Here is a 25,888-nt window from a genome sequence, read left to right on the forward strand (position 1 = left end):
TTGTTTTTCCTCTAAATGACTGACTTTAGATATAGGTGAGATGAAGGGAGGTCTCAAAGCCCCAAAATGTTATGCAGTTTTGAAATTAAAGCTAATAGCTGATAACCCCTGAGAAGTTATTAGGGTGCTTTTGACAAGCCTCTGTCCCTGCAGAGTAGCACCTGTCATGTCTGCTTGAATGCTGATCACTTTCCACTGGAATAATTGGTTTCCTTATAATGCCATAAATATCTTGAGGACAGACCTGAATCTTGGGTTACCTCTGTACCTTTACATGGGGCTTGGTACAAAGTAATTACTCAGTAAACATGTATTGAATCAAGGACTGAGTGAGCGAATATAAAATCCAGGAACGTTTAAAGATGAATGCAGAGTCCAAGGAGGGAAGGAAATTGCTAGAACAATCAGCCATGATGACCATTGTTTGCACAGCGCAGCTGGGCAGACAGATGTGTCTCCACCATGCTAATGCTAGCATGGGGCACGCTCTTCTTCTTCTTCTTCTTCTTTTTAATCTCTCATTTTGGAAACTTGAAGCTACTGAGTGTTTCCATTCTAATGAGATTTCCAAAAGGAGAGGGGGGAAAAAAAGATCTAGAATAATCAGGGCTGTGTCATGCTGGGGAAAACAGCATGGAACCCGGATCTGACTTTGTGTCGTGTGTTTGGCTCTCAAAAGAAACAGTGGAGCCATTTGTAGGAAGGTGCTAATGGGATAAGAAAATATAAGATGTTTGCATCTTTGGGGTTGGGTCTGAGAGCACCATTTTTTACATGTGAATGGCAGTTGAAAAGGCTGGAGTCTGATTTGGCCACCACGCACGCAGGTGGAGAAAGTGAATGACTACTTGGGATAATTTCCAAGCTGCTGGGAAAACTTGCTCCCTTTTCTCCTAAAACTTCTGTCCCTCAGCTGGAGGTCCCTGAAGAGGTATCCTGTCTTTTGGTGCAAGGCTTTTAAAATGCAAATCCCAGGTACCATTTTATTCCTCTTAAACTAGTAAGTCCTTTAGCAAAATGGTAATAAAACTGGGTGAAAATAGGGTTCTTACATGTTCCTGGGGACAGTGTAAAGTCATGTATCCTTTTAGAATAGCCTGGCAGAGTATACCAAGAATCCATACAAATGTTCAAAGTCCGGATATACTGAAGATTTATTCTCAGGAACTGGTCCTCAATGAGGAAAAACTATATGCACAAAGATATTTACTCTAGCACTATTTATAATAACACAGAACTGGAACCAATATACACCTAAATATTTAGCAATAAGAGACTAGTTATATATATATATATCAGTGCACTGATGTCATTGAATGCTGCTCTTTCATTAAACATGATTGTTCTGAATATTTTATAGATAAGTGGAAGAATATTTATGCTTTAATAAGATAAAATGTAGAACATAATGTTGTGACAAACCAATATGTAAAAATTGTATATGCCTGTGTCCTTGGGCTGGAAAGGGGACAGCAGGGAGGTGGGAGAAGAGAAGAGTTGATTTGTTAGGCTTAGAATGAAATATGATGATTCTTTTATTTCAATTCGCATTGTTCGCTTCAGAATGTCTTTTGTGAATTGAGTCTTTTAAACTCAAGAGGACTAGAAATGTTCAGGATGGAGCGATCTGATTGTACACAAGGTGACCAGAAACTGATGAGAGGCTGGAACCCTTTGCACCTGCCATAAGAAATGCATAAGAAAAAGTTATCTGATGTTGATGGAGGGCTGGAAGCCCCTGGGAACAGAGGTGACCAGAAAGGAAAGAGGTGCTCTAGAGCACACAATCTGGACTCTAGACTCTGGACTACACACTCCAAGTCTTGTCAGGAGGTCCTTATGCCCAGACAGAAGACACATGAGACAGGACTGGAGAAACAATGCTGGCATCTGCTGTGAACCTAGGACAGATCTGCCCCTCTCCTTCTGGAAAGAAGGAGGGTGATAGGGGAACTACACAGCCAGTTTGCCATTCCTCCATCACCTTCTCCCCTACCACCCTCATAGACCAAAGGCCCTCTCTAGGCAGGCTTGAGGGAGGGCAGCTGGAGAGCATCTACGGGACCTTCCCAGCCCTCTGGGTGAGAGACAGTGACGCTGTCACCCAGATAGTGACGCTGCACCTGCAACATCTATAGGTAAAGCTACTCTAGACAGTTTCTGCTCTGGCCTCTCTGGAAGCAGATGCTGTGCCCACTACCTGCAGTCACTACAGTGGGCACTGCAGTGCCCACTACCACATTACCACTGAGCCACACGGAACCTCCCACCTACCAGAGCGTGCATCCAGGAACTTTGCAGCCTTCATCATCAGTCTGTGCTGCAACCCTACAAGGTAGACATTGGTGTTACCAATGCACAAATGTGGGAGCTAAGAGGAATGAAATAACTTTGCCTGGTTCCCAAAAACTTGAAGTGGAAGGGCTGGGGATTGCAGGCAGTCTCTGATGGTCAAGTACATGCTCTCCGCATAACTGCCTTTGGTGTTTCATACATATAGGCGCTTCAGAAATGCACATACAAGAGTTCTGCACCCCATTCCATTTCATGGTTCAGGGACGGGAAGGTCCTCACAGTACCAAGCAACTCTCTGACACCAGCCGGTGTCCTACAATTTAACTTAATTCAGACACCATCTACCTGAAGATAGCATCAGATTCCATAGTTGAAGAGCTCAGTTCTACATGACTACCCCCCCTGCCCATTTTAGGCACCAGTCAAAAACCCAGGTTGTGACCTCTGCTCAAGGCTATAATAGATCAGAGATTCCAATGACCTACTCTTTGGGTTCCATAAATTTTCCAGATCAGCTCATATGAAATAGAAACATTTGACTAGATTACCAACTTATTATATGGGGATAAAATTTAGGAACAGCCCTAAGAAAGAGATGCACAGCGTAAGGTATGGGAAAGCCACAGAGTTTCTATTCCTTCTCCAGGTACTCTGCTCCTCCCATGTTGGCCAACTCAGATGCTCTCTGAACTAGTCCTTTGGGGCTGTTATGGAGACTTCTTTATACAGGCATGATTGATTAAATCATTGATCATTGGTAATTGAACTCAATTTCCATCCCTTTTGCTCTACCCAGAGGCTGGGTGTAGGGACCGAAAGTTCCATCCCTTTAACCACAGAGTTCATTCTCCTGGCCACCAGCCCCCATCCACAGATGGGTCCAAAAGTCACCTCATTCACATAGCAAAAGACACCTTGATTGCTCTCATCACTTAGGATATTAAAAAGGGTTTAGGAGCTGTGTGTCAGAAACTAGGACGAAGACCACGTGTACTTTTTTCCTCAATCACAGTATCACAGCATAGTAAGTGCTCTGCAGGTGTTTGTTAAATTAAACATCCTCTTGAAGTTGTTCAATATCATTCCTGTGGCAGCTTGGATGTCTCTGGAAGGATGGATTCAGACCTCAAAAATACCACCTACAGTGTGAAACAAAGACTGCTTTGTTCACAAAGTTGATTGGACTTTTAGTTGAGGCTTATGTATTTTTAATCATGCCTTTGTTTTTCCCACCCTATAATGTCATGCAAACTCCTGCAACAAAGCAAAGTAATCCCCTGCTGTTTCTCTTCTGATTTCTCAAGGTTTACTTTTAACTCTTTTGGCTGTGAGCACCACCCAGCCCCACCCAGCTCTCCCATACTATGCATCCTGTGATGAGGTCTTGAAGAAATTATGAAAAAGTCAATAAAAATGGTCCTGGTAAAGTGGCCTGAGTGGAAATGTAGCTTAGCATTTTTGCCAGCATTCTGGGATCTGCTTTCCTAAATGGTCATAAAAGAAACGCTGAATTTTTTTTTTTTCCTGGGGATGCACTGTGCATGCAGGAAAGCTCTATAAGATGATAGAATCCGATCAGTGTGGTTGAAAGCTGGCAGAGAAAATTAGTGGGGTCTGCATTTCAGACACTAGGAATGCTGGGAAGGGGTCTGCAAGTGACTGATGTTCACTGGTGTTCACTCTTCATTCACCTGCACGGGGATCACAGTGCCCTGCCACAGGTTCACACTGGCATTTTATTAGCCTCGTTGTATAAATAAGGAGGCTGAGGTTTTCAAAGGCAAGACAATGTGACCAAGTGCACATGGCTGGAAATGTCCAGAATCCAAACCCAGACGGGCCTACCTCCTAAGACCCTTCTCTTTCTAATGAACCACGCTGTTCAGAGGACACAAGACACTCTGTGTATGGAGGAGGGTGGGGAGGGATGGCAATGAGGCTGGGAAGGATAGTGCTGGATTGGAGGGGAAGCAGTGAAGGGTCATAGGAAGGTGTCAGGAAACTGCCAGAGTGATCAGAGGAAAAAAAGATGTGGCTTGACAAGGGCATTGGTCATAGAGACAGGGAAGTAGACCAGATGTCTGATAGTATATCAGAGGAAGGAAGGACATAAATGGCTGAAGGGTTCGATATACCTGCACAGGCTGGAGGGCTCCAAAGGGCAATTTGCACTCTGGCTGCAGGGCCACTGGACACCAGCACACCTTACCCCAGTGAGTACTCATCACAGCTCTATGGGAAGTCCTTTACATCCTTATTTCTATATCAGCAAGTAAAAGAGCTGTGGCTCAGAAAGACAGAGCATCTTGCTGAAAGTTCTGCAGTTGACAGGGAAAATCCAGATGGAAACCCAGGTCATTATAAGCAGGGGTGCCTGTTAGGGTCAAGTCCAAAAAAAGAGTAAAGCCTGCCAGACTTCAGAACACAAATGGGATTCCCAAATCTCAGCTCCTGACTCCATCCTGTGCTAGCTTAGGTGAGCCCCAGAAAGTCTCGTTCCATGAAAATATGGGAGCTTTATTTCCAGCGAAACGTGTGGAGAGTCAGACAAACTCAGAGTTATAACAGTGCCGATAAAAGTAGGAGGGCTTGGACCAAATAAACCGTGGACGCAGAGTTTAATTGGTGTGCCCTGCTAGAGCTGGGGACAGCGGATCTACCTCCAGTCCCTCTGACACACCTGAGTCATGCGTTAACACCTTATCCGGTCAAAGTGTTTCCGAGGACTTGGTTATAAGGCGATGTTACCTACCTCTGTTTCATCAATTCTGAGTGCATATTTTCCCCCATTTTAACATCTCTGAAATGAAGATAGGAAATACAACCAGTGACTGTCATAATAATTTATTTGGCAACTTCCTTTTTTTAGTAGTTTATACAATTATGCGTCTTACAATTAATAGTGTCACTTAGTAGTTACCCGAAGATGACATGTGTCTGATAAATTCCAAATGTATTGTATTAATGACAGTTTCTTCCCGTTGAGAACTTACAAATTCCTCAGGCTTCGTGTTTTACAGAATAGTAGATAATAACAATCATATTAATAATAATTGCTAACATTTATTAAGCAAGGCCTAACAGTTCATTATCCCATTTTACAGATGGAGAAAGTGAGGCACTCGAGTTCTCCCAGCAACTCTGTGAGGTTGAATAATTATCCCCATAATGAATTCAAGGGATTGGAGGGCCAGACAGATTAAGTTACTTACCAATGTCACAGGGAGATAAATAGTGCAGTCAAAATTTAAATTTATTCCATGCCTGATTCCCAAATGTATGCTCCCAATTATAAAGATTTGGTAAATGGGCAAATTGGAAGGAAACTGTTAATTACTGAGTGTCCACTGCCTACCTTTCAGCGTTTTATACCTGTTATATCATTGAACCCTCGTAGGTAGCTGGCACTTCCTTCCCACTCTGCAGATGAAGAGCCGGAATCCCAGCGGTAAGGGAAACTCAAGACCCTTACCACATGTCTGTCTCCACCAGTCTGTTCCCTGAAAGGAAGTGCCCATGATATTTGGTCAGGTCATGGAGAAGTTTGCCCTGCAGCCCAGAGTCATGCAGTTAGTACCATCCAGAGAAATGCTCCTAGGGCAGCAACAGTGAGTTCAAACATGGTTGTGCCTTGTTTAAAAACCACTAATATGGGCCACCCGGGTGGCTCCAGACGGTTAAGCATTCAACTCTTGGTTTTGGCTCAGGTCATGATCTCAGTGGGATCTCAGTGGGATCTCGTGGGATCGAGCCCCACATCAGGCTCCACACTCAGCTCAGAGTCTGTTTGTCCTTCTCCTTCCCCAGACCCCTCCTGCATACATGCTCCCTCCTTCTCTCTCTCCCAAATAAATGAATAAATCTTAAAAAATAATTAGTAAGAGGGACATTCAAGAAGAAACATATGTAGCATACCACAAAACTTACATAGATGTTTCTAGAGGCAGATTCATCAAGAAACTAATGAAGCTCAAACAGTGGCCCTATATGAGTTTTTACTCATAATTTGTATTGTTTTCCCTAAATTTTTATTTCTTTTCTCCATAAACCTGCATGTATTCCTATTGTACTCCTCCAATCATGCTAAATAATCTGGTATCAACAAATGTGTTTTTAAGATTAAATCCTTTTTAAGTTTTAAAATATTTTTTCTGCCCTGCATTAGATGTGGAATTTATCTTCAGGTGATCCTGATGGAGTTAAATTGACCTTGGCCCGTAGTGTAGGTCAAGAGTTGGAAAACTTTCTCTTAAAGGGCCCGATAGTGAGTATTTTAGGCTTGTGGGCCAGATAGCCTCTCCTGCACTCCTTCACTACAGAAGCAACCACACACATAAAAACAAATAACTGTAGCTATGGCATAAAAAAAATTATTTACAAAAAAGGGCAGCTGGCTGGGTTTGGCCTGAGGGCCATAGTTTGCTAACTTCTGGTTTAAATGGTCAAAACCGCATCTACTATGTTACACACGTGCGGATCTATAGGTGGTGTGGAAAGGGTATAGACAGATACAGATACAGATTTGTGTGTGGTTATTTATTTATGATATCCTTGCCTCATTTCAAGAACATGGAAGTTTTTGAAGACAAAGTGTTTTTTTTCCCCCTATCTATTATTAATGTCAGTTTTTCAACTCATTTCGGTGAGCATAAGAGGAGAAAGGTGGGTAAGAAAGTGGCACCTGCTGAATGCCTGATGTTTGCCTGAATTCTAGGTGTTTCACATGACGTGATTCTCCTCTAACCCCCATGACCATCCCATGAGGCAGATTTAGAGTCTCTTTATCCTGCAGTTAATGGGAATCGGTGAAAATCTACTTAAAGAAAATTTGCTGGAAATGGAACCAAACCTAATACCAAACACCGAAGAAAATATCTTGTTAGTACTTTATCACAAAAAATATAATTAAAATACAAAAAAGTGTTTATTGTATCTCACAATTAACAAAATAGAAGTTATAATTTCAACTATGTTCTAATTTTTAGAATGAATAAAGACTGAATTGAGTGTTAATTTGAGGGTATATTTTCCATGCCCCAATGATACAATACAATATGACTTCACATTTTTTCTCCTCAACATTTGGGGGGAAGGATTGTATGAGATTTTTCATCCTTTGAAGTATCGATTTGACTTTCATTGTTGGAGTAGGATTGTCACTTGTTAATGGCTTTGCCATATTTAGAACATCTCTCCATCATCATGTCCATCAACTTCATGAAATCTTGCATTTTTTGTAAGTTTTGCCTTTTCACTGTGCAAACGGTTCACATTGTACTGCTGGATGCTGTACCTGATGGGGAGGCAGGGATGGACCCACACAGCCATGCTCACCCAGGATATAGGCTGTTGTGAAATCATCAAGGATGTTTGCATGGAGACTTCATTACAGAAATGGGTTTTGGTTATGGGGATTTTTGCTGCCCTGTGCAATCTCTCTTAACCCTAGAGGCTGGGATAAAGGATAAGATAACAAAAAACCCTTGCATTGTCACTCCAGCATTATAGTTGAGAAACTGAGGCTCTGAAAAACAAACCTATCCAAAGTCATCTAGTTTATGGGTGGTGAGCCAAGATTCGGATCCTGTCTCACCATTATTCCTGCATAACAAACTACCACAAAATTTAGCAGCTTAACACAACACACATCTATCATCTCAGTTTCCGTGAGGCAGGAGCCAAGACCTGAGACTTCCGCTTGGAGTTTCTCACAAAGACCACACGATGAAATTGTCAGCCAGCGCTGAGGTCCCATGTGAAGGTCTGACTGGTGAAGGATCCTGTTCCAAGCCCCTTTCTGTGGGAACTGGGAGAATTCAGCTCCTTGGGGGCTGTTGGACTGAGGGTCTCCATTCTTCTCTGGCCAGTGGCTGAAGGCCACCTTCACTTCCACATGGGCCTTTCCTCCATGTCAGCTTGTGTCATCAAAGCCAGCAAGACACAGAATCTACCAGCAAGATAGTAGTCACTGTGATTCAAAGAGGCTGTTGGACTGACTCATAGAGAATAAGGAAATCTCTGCACACAGTGGGTGCTTTACCTTTGGGGAATTTTGGTTGAGGGTCAGTAGGATTCTGATGTAGTCTGAGGGATTGTATATTCTGCCCAAGGGCAAGAACCAAGAATGCTGACTGAGGATCAAGTCTTACGGTGGCATCAGAAATACCTGCTCTGTTGCGCTTGTCCTCCCATGGCTGAACTGTGAGCCAGCAGCCCCTTCTTGGTCTCTGGCTGGCTGTGCCCTGTCTGTTCCCACAGCATCTCCCTGCAGGCCCCATGGCCACTCCCAGTGCTGCCCCTACTCCTGTTGTGACCCTAGCACCTGAGCCTGGAGGCTTGGTTCCTCATCTGTAAAGTGGGGTGCAAATATAATGATGACAGAAACCCCACCTCACAGGAGCACAAGAGAAAATGATGCACAAATGATTAGATAAATTGTAGTTTTCACCCTGTTTGTCCCACCTCAAGGGAAGCTGGGAGGTAATCCTTGCTGTTAGGCCCTCATTCCTAGCAGGTTAAGCTTGTTCCTTTAAGGGAGTCCAGGGCTGGCTGAGAAGAAGGTGCGGGAATCCCAGGTGCTGCTGTGCAGAGCTGTGGCCCAGCAGAGATAGGGTGTCAATGGCTTGGAACTTACACTTGAGACTCCAAGTACAGCTGCAAAGCAACCTCCCCTCCTACCCTCCATGACCCTGGCAGGGGAGGGTGATAAGATTCAGAGGGTACAGGTAGGAGGTGGTGTGTGATTTAAGGGCATGTCTGAGACCCTTGACCCCGACTAGCCTCGTTCGCCAAGACAGCCAGGATCCCTCAGACTGGAGGACAGCTTTTGGTTCTCCCCCAGACTTATTTCCACCACAAACCTTGACCCATCCTGCAGGTGCTAGGAGGAGGATGAGTGTGGGTAAGGAGCAGAGGGAGAGGGGAAAGAGAGTCAGGGAAAGTTGGGTGTAGGAGACAGAGACAGGGACAGCTGCAGAGCAGGAATCAAAGCGACATGGCCAAAATCAACTACACAAGAAACAACACTTGTTGACAAGGATGCGGAGAAAGGGGAACCCTCTTGCACTGTTGGTGGGAATGCCAGCTGGTACAGCCACTCTGGAAAACTGTGGAGTTTCCTCAAGATGTTAAAAATAAAGCTATGGCCCAGCAATCACACCGTTGGGGATTTGCCCAAAGAATACAAAAACACTAATTCAAATATACACCCCTATGTGTATTGCAGCATTATGTACAATAGCCAAACTATGGCAACAGCCCATGTCCATTGACAGATGAATAAAGAAGATGTGGAGTGTATATACAATGGAATATTACTCAGCCATAAAAAGAATGAAATCTTGTCATTTGCAACGACGTGGGTGGAGCTAGAGAGTATAATGTTAAGTGAAATAAATCAGGCAGAGAAAGACAAATACTGTATGATTTCACTCCTATGTGGAATTTAAGAAATGATACAAAGGGAATAAAAGAAAGAGAACAATAACAACAACAACAACAAAAGTGCAGACTCTAAATTCTAGAGGACAGACTGACGGGTCTCCAAGAGGAGGTGGGTGGGGGGACGGGGAAATAGCGGATGGGGATTAGGAATGCGTCGTCTGTGATGACCACAGGGTGATGCATGGAAGTTGAATCACCGTATTGTACACCTGAAGTTAACATCACACTGTATGTTAATGGCGCTGGAATTAAAATTAAAGACTTTAAGAAAGTGACAGAGGAAGTAGAAGAGTCGTTGGTGAAGCACGGGGGAGTGAGAGAGCCAAAATGGTAGGAAGAGGGAAGACCTTGTCTCCCACACACATCTGGCTTCCATGGTGAGACTGGTCATTTGGTAGGTGTGTCTGAGATCCAGTGCCTCTCTTAAGAGTAAATTGAAAACTGTGAAGGACCAAAGAGCATTTTCCTCCTTCCTGATTAAGGAGGGCTTCTTGATTCTCTTAGCTTTATCAATTAATGGTTGTTTTCCAGTTTCAGAAAGTAAATTCCCCAAGGTTGCAGGTGTTTGAATTTCTTGAGGTGTGAGAAAATGCCAAACTCTGCCAGGCACTTGCTGCTCCCTGCTGGCTGAAGCCTGGTTCTGCACTTTCTGCCGCTGGGAATTGGGCTCCAACTGCATTTCATGATTTCCTTTGCTGGCTCTAAAATCACAGACTGTAAGAGCTGAAAGGAACTTAGATCTCCAGCCCCACCCTCTTCCCTAAGCTGTAGACTTGAATTTTTATAAACCTTCTGGATACTTCCATCTGAACCTCAAACTCAGCCAGTCCACAGCACAGTTAAGACAGTATATTTTAATTAATACACAATGCAAGCAAATGATTACAAAGTGATAATGGGTTATGGTCAGTACTGGGATAGAAATGCAGTGGGATGCTCTGTGACTCCAGGGGAGAGGTCACACTGGAGAACATGCAAAGAGCAGCTGAGGTCATGGAAGTCTGTGGAGGCAAAGCATGACTGGTGCTGTTAAGGCAGAATATTAAGGCTGTTAAGGAGAATGTGGGGTTGCGGGAGAGGTTGGGAGGAGTGGGCAGAGAAGAGCATCGAGACAGGCACAAATAGGCTCAGAGAGTTGGAGGAAATGCTCTCATTCAGGATGGCTGGGCTGGATGTCTGGAAGCAGCAGAAGGCAAGGCTGTGAGGACAGTAAGTCCAGATCAAAGGCCCACATCCCTTACTAAAGGAGATGACTGAATTGGGTTCTGTGTCCATAAAATTTCGCACTCTGCCTATGAACATGTCATTCATGATGTTCCAGGTCATCACGCATAAATTGGGGACTGTCCTGGATAAACTGAGACATGGCAGTCAACTCTAGCTAAGCCTCAAATACACATCCAACCCCTTGGTCTCTTGGAGGTTTTCAGTCTTGTACTCTGAAAGCATGTGGTGAACACTCAGATCATAACCTCTGTAATGATCTGTCCTGTGTTTCCTGCACTGCACTAGGAGGTCTTTGGAAATGAGGGCTAGGTTTTATTCATATTTGTATCCTTAAAACCAGTGCTATGCCTGGGACATGATTGATAATAAATCAGAATAAAATAATAGCTAGCAGGTTGTGAGGGCATTCTTCTAGGCACCTGACACAGATTATATCATTGAATAATGGAGGATGTGTGCACTTTTATTAAGTTCGTTTTCTAGATAAGGAAGCCAAGACACCAAGAGTTTGTGTAACTTGCCCAAGATGACACAGCATAGGAGAAGGAAGGGGATTCTAATCTAGGGCTTATTTCCAGAGCCTATGAATGAATAAAATGAAGTCTTGACAGACCTAGATTTGGATTTGCAGAATCATCTAGGAGCCCGTTCCCCAAGGCCTGCGGGGGAACCAGTCAGTGATGAGTGTGTGAATGGGAAAGCACCAGCTTCATTTGCATGATCCTGTGTGGTTGACCAAACCACTCCCCATCCATTGTCTCCTGTGGTCCTCACAACAGCCATGATCTCCAGGTGGAACCATTATTCCCATTCTATGAATGTGATCACTGAGATTCCCAACGTCAATGAGCTATTCAAGCCCACATAGAAAGTACTCCCTTTGAGCCTGTGTCTCTGGACTCCACAGTCCTGTGGTCTTTTTAACTGACAACACAATTATCCAGATGGAAATGAATCCTTCTGATGAATTTCTCCATCTCTGAAATGGGAGTTCATGTCTATCTGAGGCGGGGGGCGGGTAGTTGTAAGGATGACCTGATAGATGTAGAGTGACAAGGGGTAGGCGCTCACTAACGGGTGAGGTGGGAGTTGATGTTACCACCCCCACTGTCACCACTACCACCATCATCATCACCAGAGAAGACCTGAGATTCGGGGTAGCATATTCTAAGCATGGGTTTGGAGCCATAAATTGAAGTAAAATGGCCAAATATAGGAGGGAGCGTAAAATCTGGCATAGATCCCTAGGTAAGGTTGGGAATATAGATTCAGTTCTGCAGATCAGAAGGCTTATTGATCAGAAGACGTGATCAGGACCACCTAGAGTCAGAGCCAGGACTTGCATCCTCAGCCAAGACCAGGAGCAGATGTTTCCAAACCTTACCTTGTGGGTCTTACCGTGATGGCATGAGATAGTTTTCTCTTTGGTCAAACTGTGAGTTCATGACGGCAGATCCAGCATATTCATCATGAAATTCCAGCTCTCTTTCCCCCATGCCTGCCATATAAATATTGAAGAAATGAATGAGTGAGTGAGTAAATGAATGCACCAGCATGACCCCACTTACATAAGCAAGCCCACAGCACGTGGGCTGGAACCCAGCAGGGTGGAGAGCCAGATCACACAGAGCAGAAGAACCTGGAGTATGTGGTACCAAGCCTCACCCATGGGCCCTAGGGAGCCTGGTGCTAAGCATTTCACCAGAGACTTTCCACCAGGAAGGAGGGAGAGCCATTCCTCTTTGCTGATATCCTGAGGCATGCACACACACGAACATACACACACTACAAGCTCTCCCTCCCCCCATCCTCCCGCCAACTGAATTTATGTAGATAATCATCTCAAAGGACTGTATGCAGTTTGCTCCTGCCTGAGACAGGGGCATGAACCAGAAGACACTTCTGTGACTTCTCCAGGTGCTGCAGGCTGCATCCTTCTCTATGGCGGGTCCTGTTCTTTCTAGTATGAAGACCACTTTGTAATTTCAAAAACAATTCTGAAGGGCCCCAGATGAAAGAGGTCATTTCCTTTATTAACTGGGGACTGCAAAAAGAATAATACTAAGCCATGGAGACAGAGGTTTTTGCTGAATTTATCGATCTTTCAAACGAACTTGTCATTTGTTTGTACTGAGACTGTTTCGCATGTTTGAAAACCATTGTTCTATATGTGCGGGACGCACCATTCATTCATTTATATTCCTGTTGCTTTACCAAAGCTTGTGGGAACTTTTGGTCTGGAAGATGGCTGTAGCCCCCAGCTGAGTCCACTAATCAGCTGTTAAAGCGAAAGTGTGCACATTGCTTACCTTTCCTCGGGTCTCTTTTCTTTAGCTGGAATAATAATCCCTACCTGCCTCATCGGTTTGTGGGGAGGTTACGTGGGATAATGGGTCAAGCACATGCCAGTGTCTCAGGGAAGTTGTTGCTTCACCATGGTTGATGCCGTCCTCTGGAGCTAGTCGGTACTAGGTGCTTCCTCCTTCCTCCCCTCCAGGTTCCTCATTGTCCTGGGATGCTTGATTCTGGCCGTGCTGACCACATTCAGGGAGTACGAGACCGTTTCGGGAGACTGGCTGCTGTTACTGGTGAGATTTTGCACCTCCCCTCACAGTGTGCTTCCAGGATCGATGCCTCTGGTTGGACTTCTGCAGTTGAGAACAAGGAGGCTGCCCTTGGGCACAACTGGTTTTGGCTTCCGGGCCAAGCCCAGTCCCAGGAGAAACCAATGCCTGGGTCAGTTGGGCAGGTCTTCATGGGCGCCGTGGAAGGGAATGGTATTTTTTATTCTAGACTAAGGACAAGAGGGCACCAACAAGGTCAAAGCGAAAACCCTTACGTTAGTTATATGATAAAGGCAGCTTCCCAGTCCTCTGAAAGTTAACACAGAGTCATGCTCTGTTCTGAAACCTGCCTCTGCTTTTTCTCCCTAAACCCTGAGGATCTCTGACTCCCTTCAAGGCCAAGTACCAAATCCTATTTGTACATTAAAACTCGTCCTCACTCCTGAGGCCTCTGCCTGGTTTATCTCTCTGTTCACCCATCTACACAGGGAAGGGATGCCAGCTCCTGATTAGGGTCTACAAAATAGCAGGATCTTCACCTTGCACTGAGCATGCTGTCTGTGATGCCAGATGCAGGGGGTTCCTTCTGAAGTCAGGTGTTTTCAATTCATACAGTCTCACGTTAAGACCTGAGCAGGTGAATCCCGAGAAGCCATCCAGCTCCAGGAACTAGGTTTCAGGGATTATCATGGAGCAGCAACTCTCCAAGGGTCCCAGGAGGTCACCAAAGAGGGGGACAAAGGTGTCTGTGTCTGACCAACAAGAAAAGAGAGGCAGGAGGGAAGGAAGAGATCCAAGGTCCAGGGAGACAGCACAGCGTGGTGCTCTGAGCCTGATTATCAGCCTGGGAGTCCCTCTTCACCACGTCCTAGTCTGGAGAGACTTGTGTAACTACTCCTTGCCTTGGTTTCTCAAAACATAGAATGAGAATAATATTATAAAACACTTGAGGTGGTGCCTGGCCCAGGAGCCATGCTTAGTAAATGTTGACCATAAGTAGCAATAGCCAGGGCCAGGCACTGGGTAGGACTAGCAGACTGTGTTTCATTGGTCTTTCTCTTTTCCATTTAACTCACTTAGAGACTTTGACTTTTCATACATGAAAACAGAATTTTAAGAAATGATCCATTGAAACCGAAACAGAAAAAACAAAGAATCCCTTTGCAAAGCTGATGTTAGGGACAGTTAGCACATCCACACGGACACTGGAGCTGTCCAAAACTGCATGGAGGTGATAACGTGTTCTCCTTCCCCCTCCGCCACCAAAACAACAACAGAAATCCCACTCTTCAAAACCTCAGAGCAGAAATCACTAGTCCCAGACAACTGGGTCTTGGTTGATCTGTGTCTCTCCATATGTTCTTAATGCAGGAAACATTTGCTATTTTCATCTTTGGAGCCGAGTTTGCTTTGAGGATCTGGGCTGCCGGGTGTTGCTGCCGCTACAAAGGCTGGCGGGGAAGGCTGAAGTTTGCCAGGAAGCCCCTGTGTATGCTCGGTAGGTAAGCCCTGACCCGAGTCAGGGGGTGCCCCCGTCCCCCTGCTTCTGGTGCACCATTTCCCTGAGATTTTCAGCAGCTTCTGTCCTTCTGGGAAACCATGTGTTGTAATGGAAACCTGTGCAGCCTCTGACCCTCCCTCAATGAGGAGGAGCTGCTCCAGTGTTCCAGACACAGAATTCCTTCTTCCGTGGCTTGCCCTCCTCATGGCTTTACAGGGCCATGATCCTTGATGAGAGTGGTGGGGGGCACTCCTGGCATTTGGGCTGTGAAGGCGCCACTCATTATAGGATGCTGAGCACCCCCCAGTCCCTAGACTGGTAGCCTCCCAGCATCGTGACAACCAAAATCACCTGTATACTCCCAAGACTGGTGGTTGTGGGTGTGGGAGGAGTGACACCACTGCTGGTTGAGAATTGGGTCTATGGACCCACATTGTGCCCATTTTACCGAGGAGAACACCGAGGCTCGTGGTGCTGAGTCATTTTCTAGTCACACGGGTAGGAAGCAGCAGATTCCACCCTAACACCAAGGTCTGGAAGAATCTAGCACCTGTACCCTCCCTCCCTACCATGTTGCTGGGTCTTGACCCTGAAGCTGCTTTGGGAAGACATCACCGACACCTTTGCCTCTGGGTGCAGGCATTTGATAGTAGAGAAGGTGGACCCTTTTACTTACCCCTGTTGGTGCAGCATGAATGCATGTTTCCATCTGAAGATCCCACTAAAATCGGAGAGTGGCAGTGACAGGGAGGAATTGGAACCTCAAATTCCTCATGATGGTTAAACTTACAGGATCACAGGACCTTGAAAGACCCTCCAAAGGTACTTAGTCCAACATGCCGTCCCATCTGATGCTCCCATCCTCTTCACAGCAGCAAGTGGTCACCTGCTTGCATACCTCCAATCCCAGGGCGCTCACTACGTCCCCCATATTTATTCCATCTGCAGTATTCTTACTCTCTTCAGATACTTGAGTTCAGTAATTCTGTTCCTCCTCTCCACTGTGGCAGTGGAAAAGTGCGCTTAGTGGCTTCGGCTGTACCTCGTACCGTGTTCTCAGCATCGTCCTCCCTCTTCTCCAAGCATGCTCACTTGCCTTTTAAAAAGTGACCCCCCAGGACTGAACATGGCCTTTTGGTCATGATGGCCAGCCCTCCATGCTTCCTGCTCCAGAAAGAGAGCAGGAGCCCTCCCCTGTCCTAAGTGCCACACTTCTCTCTGGGCAGCCAGGGGGGCCTGCCTTACTTGCAGGTTGCCTGGCACGGTGACTATACCCCCTGACTGCTGGTTGAACCCCCTCTTCCTTCTTCCCATCTGCTGCTGAGGCTGGACCCCCGAGGGTTTTGTGTATCACACAACGTTTAATGCAAAGAGAGTCTATGTGGGCGTGGGTGTGCATAGACGTGCACACAGTTTTGGAGGACTTTGTAGTTAATGATTTTTTTTTCATGTTTTTCAACCTTCTCCTTTTTTGTCCTCCTTCCCTGTCTGCTCCTATCTCAGTCCATTCTGGCAACTCTAACAATGCCACGACTGCCACCTTATGAACCAGACAAATGTATTTCTCACAGTTCCAGAGGCCGGAAGTCCAAGATCAGCGTGCCAGGCTCTGGTCGAGTCCCTCTTCTGGGTCACAGACTGCCCACTTCTTGATCTCCTTGCTGTGGCCTCAGGAAAACTGTCATCAGGGACCTGATCCCTTTTGTGAGGGCTCCACCCTCATGACCTCACCGCCCCCCACAAGCCCTGCCTCCTAAGCCCGTCCCACTGGGGGCCAGGATCTCAGCAGCTGAATTGGGAGGACACAAACATTCAACCCATAGCAACCCCAGTTTGCCTTCCCTTCTTCTGCCTTCCTTTAGAGTCTTTTGCAAGGTGTTAAGTGGACTTCATTTTCTCCTTTGGAGAGTCCTATCCAGTGCTGACCAGAAGTCCTGTGCATGTGTTGAGGGGGAGTGGGGGAGGTGACTTTATACCCAAATTCAGAGGTTCTCACCCAGTTTGAGAACATCCTAGTATTGTATGGAGCCTGAACCCTTCCAGGAAGAGAGCATTGCCCATGGAACAGTCTCCACTGTTCCAAAAGGGGCTGATTTGACTGAGCTCCCTGTCACATTCCATTGCCAGCCTCCCCTGGAGACCCGAGACCAGCCCTCAGCATCACCATCCTGGCTGCCTTCCTTTCTGGGATGCCTGTGTTTTCTGCTTTCCTCCTCTCGACTTCTCCCATAACATGGCCCTTATGAGAAATACTGCTTTTCTCTGTGTGTTTGACTTGAGGGTGGTCACCCACCAGGGAATATCATGGCCTTCATATCCGAGGCAGCTCCAGACCCTGCCATCTTGGGTGTGAGTCGGTCCATCTGGGACAGAATCTCCCATTCTCTCTGAGCATTATAGACTCAACTCACATTTGCCCTACATCCAGGTTTTGTTTTCTCTTCCTTTCTGCAAACATTATAAGTGGATAACTTTGCACAGATCAGCTGAGAGGCCTGGCCAAGGATACAGACATGTTGGTATCCAGATGTTTGACACTGAGCTTTTCCCCAAAATTAGGCACATCTGGGGGATACCTTGAAATGGCAGAGATACTGAGGTATGAATTGAGGGACCTATTCCAAGCTGGAAGACCGATACAGCAGAGGTTTGGAGGTCCTGGAGAGACCTCCTAAACAGTCCTATGGCCAAAGTCTTTGGGGAAATGCTGTACTTTGTGTGTGTAATTGAAAGCCACAGAGCATATTAGGATATTGAAGGTTCCTAGAAATCCTACAGTAGCAAAAGGTGCTTAATCATTTCCCCCCAGATTTACTTGGTTGTGGGGTCCCTTTTACCTGATGACCCTCTGCAGTGTGGGGGGGAGATGGTTGGTATGGGTGTTGGGGGCCACTAGAGGGAATAGGAAGGGACCAGCGGATATGCCTCTGTCCTTGGCTATTGGCTTCAGGAGCCAGCTTGGAAGGAGAGGAAGAAGAGGACGGACACGAGCAGGAGTACTACAGCACGCACAAGAAGGCAGACCGGGGTTCCAGTCCCCTCATCCCCTCCGCTTCTCTGTTTTCAGTCGCAGCTGTGAGGGCAGGCCACATGTTTTACTGCAGTCTACCCTAGGGCCTTTCCTGAAGCCAAGAGAGACCACCAGGCCGTGCAGCTCAAAAGTGTGGGGACATCACCTACCCCTGGGGTGACCCTCCACCGGCAGGGGACGGAAGCCAACGGACAGAGGTCCCAGATCCCATCTTCCAGAGTGACCATCCTGGGAAGCAGCTTATAACTCCCTTCTCCTTGCCTCTCTCCTTCCTGTCTCCCTCTCCCCTCTCTGGTGCCTCCTGAGATGGTCTCCCGGCGAATCACCCAAGGCCACGGCCCTGATTTGGTGCTGCTTTTAGGGGAAACGTTCCTTCAACCATGTCTGAGCTTCAGGCTTTCCCTGCATGGCTTTGGCATATTCCTGTGCCCTCTGGGCGTGAGAGTGACCCTGCAACCCTGGGGGACCTTGGGGACTCGCTTCCCTGGGACGGAGAGTGAGTGCTGGAGCCTGGCAGGCCCTCGTCCAGGGTCCACTCAGCGATATCCATCCGGCCGTGTAGCCATGGGAAGGCACACACGCTCAGGTTCTGTTTCCTCATCTGTTGCGGAAGAATAATCCCGCGGAGCACGTGTGACTGGTGTCACGATTTCCACCGTCCGCTTGGCACGTGTGCGTCCACGGGCAGCCAGCCCCTGTGACGGCTCCACCGCACTTGCCTGACCTTCTCGCCCTCTCCCCGGCCACCCTCTGTCCTCCTTCCCAGACATCTTCGTGCTGATCGCCTCTGTGCCGGTGGTTGCTGTGGGAAACCAGGGCAATGTGCTGGCCACGTCCCTTCGCAGCCTGCGTTTCCTGCAGATCCTGCGTATGCTGCGGATGGACCGCCGGGGCGGCACGTGGAAACTCCTGGGCTCGGCCATCTGCGCCCACAGCAAAGTAAGTGCCACCCAGGAGCGTCTCCCCCCGCTGGGCCCTTCAGGGCATCTGCCGCCCTCACAGCATCCCCAGAGGGTGATCGCTTTGCCACCACTGGTGACCGGATGGGGAGGAGGAGGAGGAGGAAGAGCAGGGGCATCAGCAGGGGAGCCGCAGCCGGCACAGCAGGCAGACCTGGGTTCAAGTCCCAGGCTCCACCGAGTGCCTACGACCATGGCCAATTCACTCCGCTCTCCTTGAGCCTTGGTTTCCTGATTTCTAAACTAGGGAGAACAATGGCTCTGCCTCCAGGTGGGTGAGGGGGTAAAATGAGCCAACCTCAGGCTGCTCAGGATGGGAGGGGAAGCTTCAGGACTGGCCCAGACTAGTGGGAGTCCAAACTCCATTGGTGTGACTCGGGATTTTCTGACTCTGAATTTAGAAAATGAGGATCATAATGTGCTCACTTCCTAGAGTGAAAAGACTTAGAACATGCTCTATTTTTATGAGCTGCCTTAACAGTTAAAATGAGGATCCTTCTGGCTGTCTGCACAAGAAGAGGTACATATGAGTGCCTGGTAAACAGTAGGTGCTCTTTAATGGTAGTGTTCATTATTCCAGATATGCTTTTCTTCACAAACAATACAAATAAATACCTAAATAAAGTGAAATACACTTGGAGTCCTTCATCTCACGATGCTGCTCGTTTGACCCATCTGTGCTGCCTCTGACCCCAGATTCGGCGAGGTCAGCGCTTTCTTTCACGAGTTCTCCACCTGACGGTCCACTCTTATCAGAGGACATGCTAGTGACACCTAACCTTTTATGTTTTTTTTTTAATTTTTTTTTTAAGATCTTATTCATTTGACAGAGAGAGATCACAAGTAGGCAGAGCAGCAGGCAGAGAGAGAGGAGGAAGCAGGCTCCCCGCTGAACAGAGAGCCCGATGCGGGGCTCGATCCCAGGACCAGGACCCTGAGATCATGACCCGAGCCGAAAGCAGAGGTTTGACCCTCCGAGCCACCCAGGTGCCCCGACACCTAACCTTTTATCCACGAAGCTGAGCTGATGCACAGCTCCCGTAGAAGTCAGGGCGAAAATGACTGGTTTTGATTCTCGTCCTGGGTTCCCTCTGATTGGAGTAGAAAACAGTTGCCGATCCACCAGGTAATTCCTGGGAACAGATACGTCCACACCACCACCAGACTCTACCTCAGAGGTCAGGTGGGCAGAACTTCCAGACACAATGGCATCTCTATGGTAGGAGACCAAAGGCAGAAAAAGAAACTGCTGGTCAAGCTCCATCTGCCATTCCTCCCTCTCAGACGACCCCCTTCTTAGCCTGGTGCGGTTCCTGAGCTGCACAGAGGCCGCCCAGCCTGCCTTCCCTCCCAGGGCCGGCGTTGTGTTGAGGAGGTGAGCACACGCCTGGGTTGGAGTCCTGCTTCCACATTTATTAACTACAAGAGCTTAGCCCAGTTCCTCCTCCAAGCCTGGTGAACCAGCACTTAGCACTTGACGTCTTCATCCATTTGTTCCAAACTTCTGGACTCTGGACCATGTTCCATGATTGACTTCTCTGGGAGCCAACGATGCTGAGTGGGAGGCCCGAGGTTGCACAGGGTTACAGTTTCAAAGTTAGGATAAAGCCAGGCTGTGCTACCAGAACAAAGTAGCCCCAAAGGCTCTGCAACTTGGTGCAAAAAAAGGTGGATGTCTTCTCACTCACACGGCGGATGTGAGCTAGGTGGCCCTCATCTGTCCTGAAAATGAGGACTGAGTCACAGAGTTAGCAGAAAAGGGGCTGGGAGCACCATGCAGAATGGATTTAAGGAACAGGCAGGAAGTTGCTGCCAACTTTCCTCCACATTGGCTCCACCCCAACCCCCTAGCACCCCAGCCCCCCAGCACCCCAGCCCTCCAGCACCCCAGCCCCCAGCACCCCAGCTCTGGTCTGACTTCAGGGCAGCTCAGGCGTGTACAGGAGTCTGTGGGTATCAGGAAACAGCCATGGGCTCTGCCACAGAGCTACTGGCATAAATTGTGTAAAGTCAGAATTACCTCGAATAGCCTTTTAAATGACTGCAAAGCACAGAAATGGGACACATTTTCACTCCTCGTCAATGACCATTATGCTACTTCTTAATAATCCAACACCACCAGGCTTTCAGTGCGGTCATGAACAGACAACAATTTCCGAAGCTAAGCACCAGATGCAACTTTTGACTCGCGTTCAGGTGCCAGAGGGTATGAAAAACATAGGAATGCTAGAGCCGCACTCAACAGGGCAAGAGGCTGGTGCCCTGACAGCCCCAGGGGAAGGACTCACCATTTCACCTTTGTCTTCTCCAAGCCTGGGCAGGGCAGACACTTGCTGAAGGGGGTGACCCGCAGGGGTCCTTGCGCCATCTGAACTAACCTCTCTGGGCTGTAAAGTGAATTCACGCAGATGTGAGTTTTGTTGTGGGGAAGTCAGACCTGAGCAGCAGGCATAGGAAGTGTTAGAGATTCAGAGAAAGCCTATTCAGGAAATAGTGAACACGTGAAGGAACTAGAGCTGACCTCAATATTGGGACGCAAGGGAAAACTTTTGAAATGGAGGTTGCCGCTTCCAGTTGGCGACGGAAGAATTAGGCACAAACAAGTCAGCTGCAAGAGCTTGGGAGCTGGGGACAACAGACGAAAAGACTGCTGCCACGAGCAACTCCACAGTCTCACTTTTATTGGATAGAAACAAAAGCCAACAGAAGGACCCATGAAAGTCAAACGTCAGTCACCTGTCTTGCGGACAAGCAAGGAGGAGGACAAAGTTTATAGTTAACCAAGCACATTCAAAGGACTCATCTAACTAACAACAGGTGCTTCTGGGAAGAGAAAGGGGCGATCATGGAAAAGGGAAGCAGGCGGTTTTCGTTCCACCCTGAGCTGACCGGGCGTTCCCGGGGGCTCGGCTTCCTTGAAGCAGGTGGCGTTCTGCCCTGGGCGGGCCGGGCGTTCCCGGCTGCCTGGCTTCTGTGAAGGGGCGGCCTTCCGCCCTGCAGTGAGCATCCCCAGCTGCCCAGCTTCACGGTCGTATATCGTCCTTCTCCCCAAAGACCTGTTGCAAGTATATGTATTTCTTAAGGCCATATCTAAATGTGCTTGGCAACCAGTAAAATCCTCCAGGGGTTACAGTTTAAGTAACAAATTGATCCGAGGGGCAGCAGCAGGAGGTGACTCCGGTCTCAAGATGACTCTGCTCTTCAGTTGGGCCCATGGGAAAAGGCAGTGCAGGGACAGAGGCCAATGTGAGCAAAGGCACAGAGGGAGGCAGGAATCAAGCCCGAGATCTATGGACCCAGAAGGCCAGCTGCCTGGCCGCCGATGGTCAGACAGAGGAAGTACACTGATACGAACAACTTTATTCCCTGGGATGATTTAGCAGGAGCGTCGGTCCTCATCTCCAGACTGTGCTCGCCAATCACCTTGACGTTCTTCTGCCCAGGCTACCATGCTGAACTTTGAAATTGGAGCAGAATGAGAGAAATAGAGTCTTAGGGATTGTTTGGGTCAAGGTGTTTGAAAACCTTGGTGATTTGCGGATCTTTGCCATATCCCTGCACCATCCTTACTATTCCTTAGCATTGTTCTCTAAGTCAACTCGCTTTGTGCACTTACTCACACGTCCTAATCTGTTGTGTGATAATATCCACAAAATAAAAGATTTTATGCTCATTTTAATTTATACTGGTTTTTAATATTGTTTAAATCAGGATGTGACTCTTTAACATAAAAACTACCTGCCTTCCTTCCATCAGGAGGACACAGGTCATTTTTAAGAACTGCGATCCACTCCCTTCATTTTGAAAATAAAGAAACTAAAGCTGGGAGGGGGCTAATTTGCCCAGGGTCGAGGCAATCAGTGGCAGGGCTGGGTTAGCTCTGCCTCGCTAGGTCCTCCTGCTGTCGGTTTTCCAGTAGTGCTGAGCTTTATCCCGGATCTGCTCAGCCCTGCGTGGAATCAAGTACCCCCGGTCCTGTGCCTCGACTAGGAGGCAGATGCCCATTTTGCCTGCCTTCCTGTCTCCCTGTGAAGCCTCTTGAGCTGTGATGTCAAGGTCACCTGAAGACAGAAATCTTTCTCTCCTCTTTGATTATTGATGTTATTGATGGAAATAAGGACTATTATTGTCAAAAAGACAAGAAGCAACTAGTGTTGGCAAGGATATGGAGAAAAGGAAGCTTCGTGCTCTGCTGGTGGGAATGTAAATTGGTGCAGCCATTGTGGAAAACTGTATGGAGGTTCCTCAAAAAATTGAAACCAAAATAAAATAAAATAAATAAAAAATTGAAACCAGAAATGCCATATGATCTAATAATTCCACTACTGGGTATTTATGCAAAGAAAACAAAAACTCTGATTCAAAAAGATACATGCACCCCTATGTTTATTGCAGCATTATTTACAGTAGCCAAGATATGGAGACCAACTAAATGCCTACCAGTAGATAAGTGGATAAGGAAAATGTTGTGTACATACTCAGAGGAATATTACACAGCCATTAAAGGAGGAGATCCTGCCATTTGTGAGAACATGGATGGGCATAGAGGATATCAGGCTAACTGAAATCAGTCAGATAGAAAGACAAATACCATATGATTTCCCTCATAAGTGGAACGTAAAAACAACAACAACCATCACATGAATAAACAAACAAAAAGCAGAAACAGACCGAGAAATACCGAGAACAAGCCAATGCTTGCCAAAGGGAAGGGGATGGAGAGTTGGACAAAATGGGTAAAGGGGAGTGGGAGATACAGGCTTCCAGTTGTAGAATGAATACATTATGGAAATAGAAAACACAGCAGAAAGAATACGGCCTGTGCTGTGGCACTGTATGGGGACAATGGGAGCTACACTTGTGGTGAGCACAAGAACATGTATAAACTTGTTGAATCCCTGAAACTCATGTAATTCTCATGAGTTTCTATTCTCAAATTTAAAAAAAGAAAAGGAAGGAGGAAAGGCTCAGAGGTAAGGCTCAGGGAAGGTGAGTAACTTGCCCACAGTCGCGGAGCTGGTAAAACGGGCCCCCAGCTCTGGTGTGTCTTCCTCCAGCGTCCATCCAGAGACTTCCCAGTGACCACTTCCCTTGTCCACTGCTTGCTCTCCCAGGAGCTCATCACCGCCTGGTACATTGGGTTCCTGACGCTCATCCTTTCTTCATTTCTTGTCTACCTGGTTGAGAAAGATGTGCCAGAGGTTGATGCCCAAGGAGAAGAGATGAAGGAGGAATTTGAGACCTATGCAGATGCCCTTTGGTGGGGCCTGGTGAGTCACCGTCTTGAAGGTCCCCCATAGGGACTGACAGAGAGAGGTAGAGGGCATGGCGTGGGAGAGCTCAGGTGGGCAGGTGCATATGCAGGCACAGGCCAGAGCTCCCTCTGCAGGGAATGCACTGGAATGGGCTCTACCTTAGTGCTTACAAGAAGTAAGGGCTAGGAATGGTCTGGGCCATCATCACTCGGGGCCCTTATTTCATTAGAGGTGGGTTGTTATCAGCTAAGCCATGCATGTGCAGACAGACACAGTAGCAGAAGCATACACTTGCACTCAGACCTTCAAACACACCTGGAAATCCACAGCTCATACCCACAGGGACATATGGTACTAAAGCTAGCATTTTTTTTTTTTTTGAAAGAGAGAGAGCATGAGTGGAGAGGGGCAGAGGGAGAAGGAGAGACAGAATCCTTCTTTTTTTTTCCTTCAAGATTTTATTTATTTATTTATTTGATGGAGAGCTAGAGAAAGAGGACAGGACGGCAAGTCAGAGGGAGAGGGAGAAGCAGGCTCTCTGCTGAGTAGGGAGCCTGACGTGGGGCTTGATCCGAGGACCTTGGAATCATGACCTGAGCCAAAAGCAGATGCTTCGCTGACTGAGCCACACAGGCACCATGGAGAGACAGAATCCTTAAGCAGACTCCCTGCTGAGCACAGAGCCAGATAGGAGGCTCCATCTCACCACCCTCAGATCATGACCTGAGCTGAAATCAAAAGTCGGATGCGTAACCGACTGAGCCTCCCAGGTGCCCAAAGCCAGCATTTTTTGGAAGGCTTACTTTGCTCCGGAGCATTGCTCTAAACGCCTTATTAACATATTTTAAATTCAAACAATTCCTATTTAAGGAGTTGTTTTAAGCCCCTTTTAAAGACTGGGAAACTGAAGCAAGAAGTGGGTAAGTAAGTAATTAATCCAAGAAAGATCTCTGAGCCAGTTAATGGTTGACCTGGGATCTGAACTCAGGCAGCTGGGCTCCAGGGAGCACACACAAGACTGATCTGCCGTCCTGTCCTGTGCATTCATGTGCACACAGTAACCTACAGTTGTAAACACACCAAGGACTAAACAACACGCATCAGCACAGACACATGCCCCGATGTGAGACATACACACATGCACACAACATATATAAGTGCACTCGCTCATCCGCATGCATACACTGGGAAAGAGTGATACACAAAATCACACGTGTGTGGATATGCCCAGAACGCACATGCACATGTTTGCAATGATGCAAACATTTGTTGGCTGATCGACTCTAGGTAGGAAAGCCTTCACTTAGAAAGAGGCATGGTTGTAAGGTGCCCATGTAATTACTGGGCCCTTGGTACCTTTCCTCCCGTGGGAAACACATCCCCAAGCAGTATGAAAGGCTTACAGGCTGATGCGTCCCTGACTTCCCTTGCCCTGCAAAGGCCCACGTCTGACCTCTTCTCTCTTCAGATCACACTGGCCACCATTGGCTACGGAGACAAGACACCCAAAACATGGGAAGGCCGCCTGATTGCGGCCACCTTCTCCTTAATCGGTGTCTCCTTTTTCGCCCTTCCAGCAGTAAGTACTTCAGCCTTCTCCCTAGTGTGATTGG

The 25,888-nt window shown here is 47.3% G+C and overlaps 1 protein-coding gene across 1 annotated transcript in view; it reads left to right on the plus strand.

The window, feature by feature from the left end:
* Positions 1–25,888, plus strand: part of KCNQ3 (potassium voltage-gated channel subfamily Q member 3) — a 293,908-nt gene that overhangs the window by 226,585 nt on the left and 41,435 nt on the right. Inside the window, exons 2-6 of the mRNA XM_047728260.1 lie at positions 13,463–13,553; positions 14,901–15,027; positions 18,828–19,000; positions 24,135–24,290; positions 25,744–25,854. Of these exons, the coding sequence (XP_047584216.1) occupies positions 13,463–13,553; positions 14,901–15,027; positions 18,828–19,000; positions 24,135–24,290; positions 25,744–25,854 (658 nt within the window). The remainder of the gene's footprint in view (positions 1–13,462; positions 13,554–14,900; positions 15,028–18,827; positions 19,001–24,134; positions 24,291–25,743; positions 25,855–25,888) is intronic.

Source organism: Lutra lutra, chromosome 4, assembly GCF_902655055.1.
Source record: "Lutra lutra chromosome 4, mLutLut1.2, whole genome shotgun sequence".
Classification (NCBI taxonomy): Eukaryota; Metazoa; Chordata; class Mammalia; order Carnivora; family Mustelidae; genus Lutra; species Lutra lutra.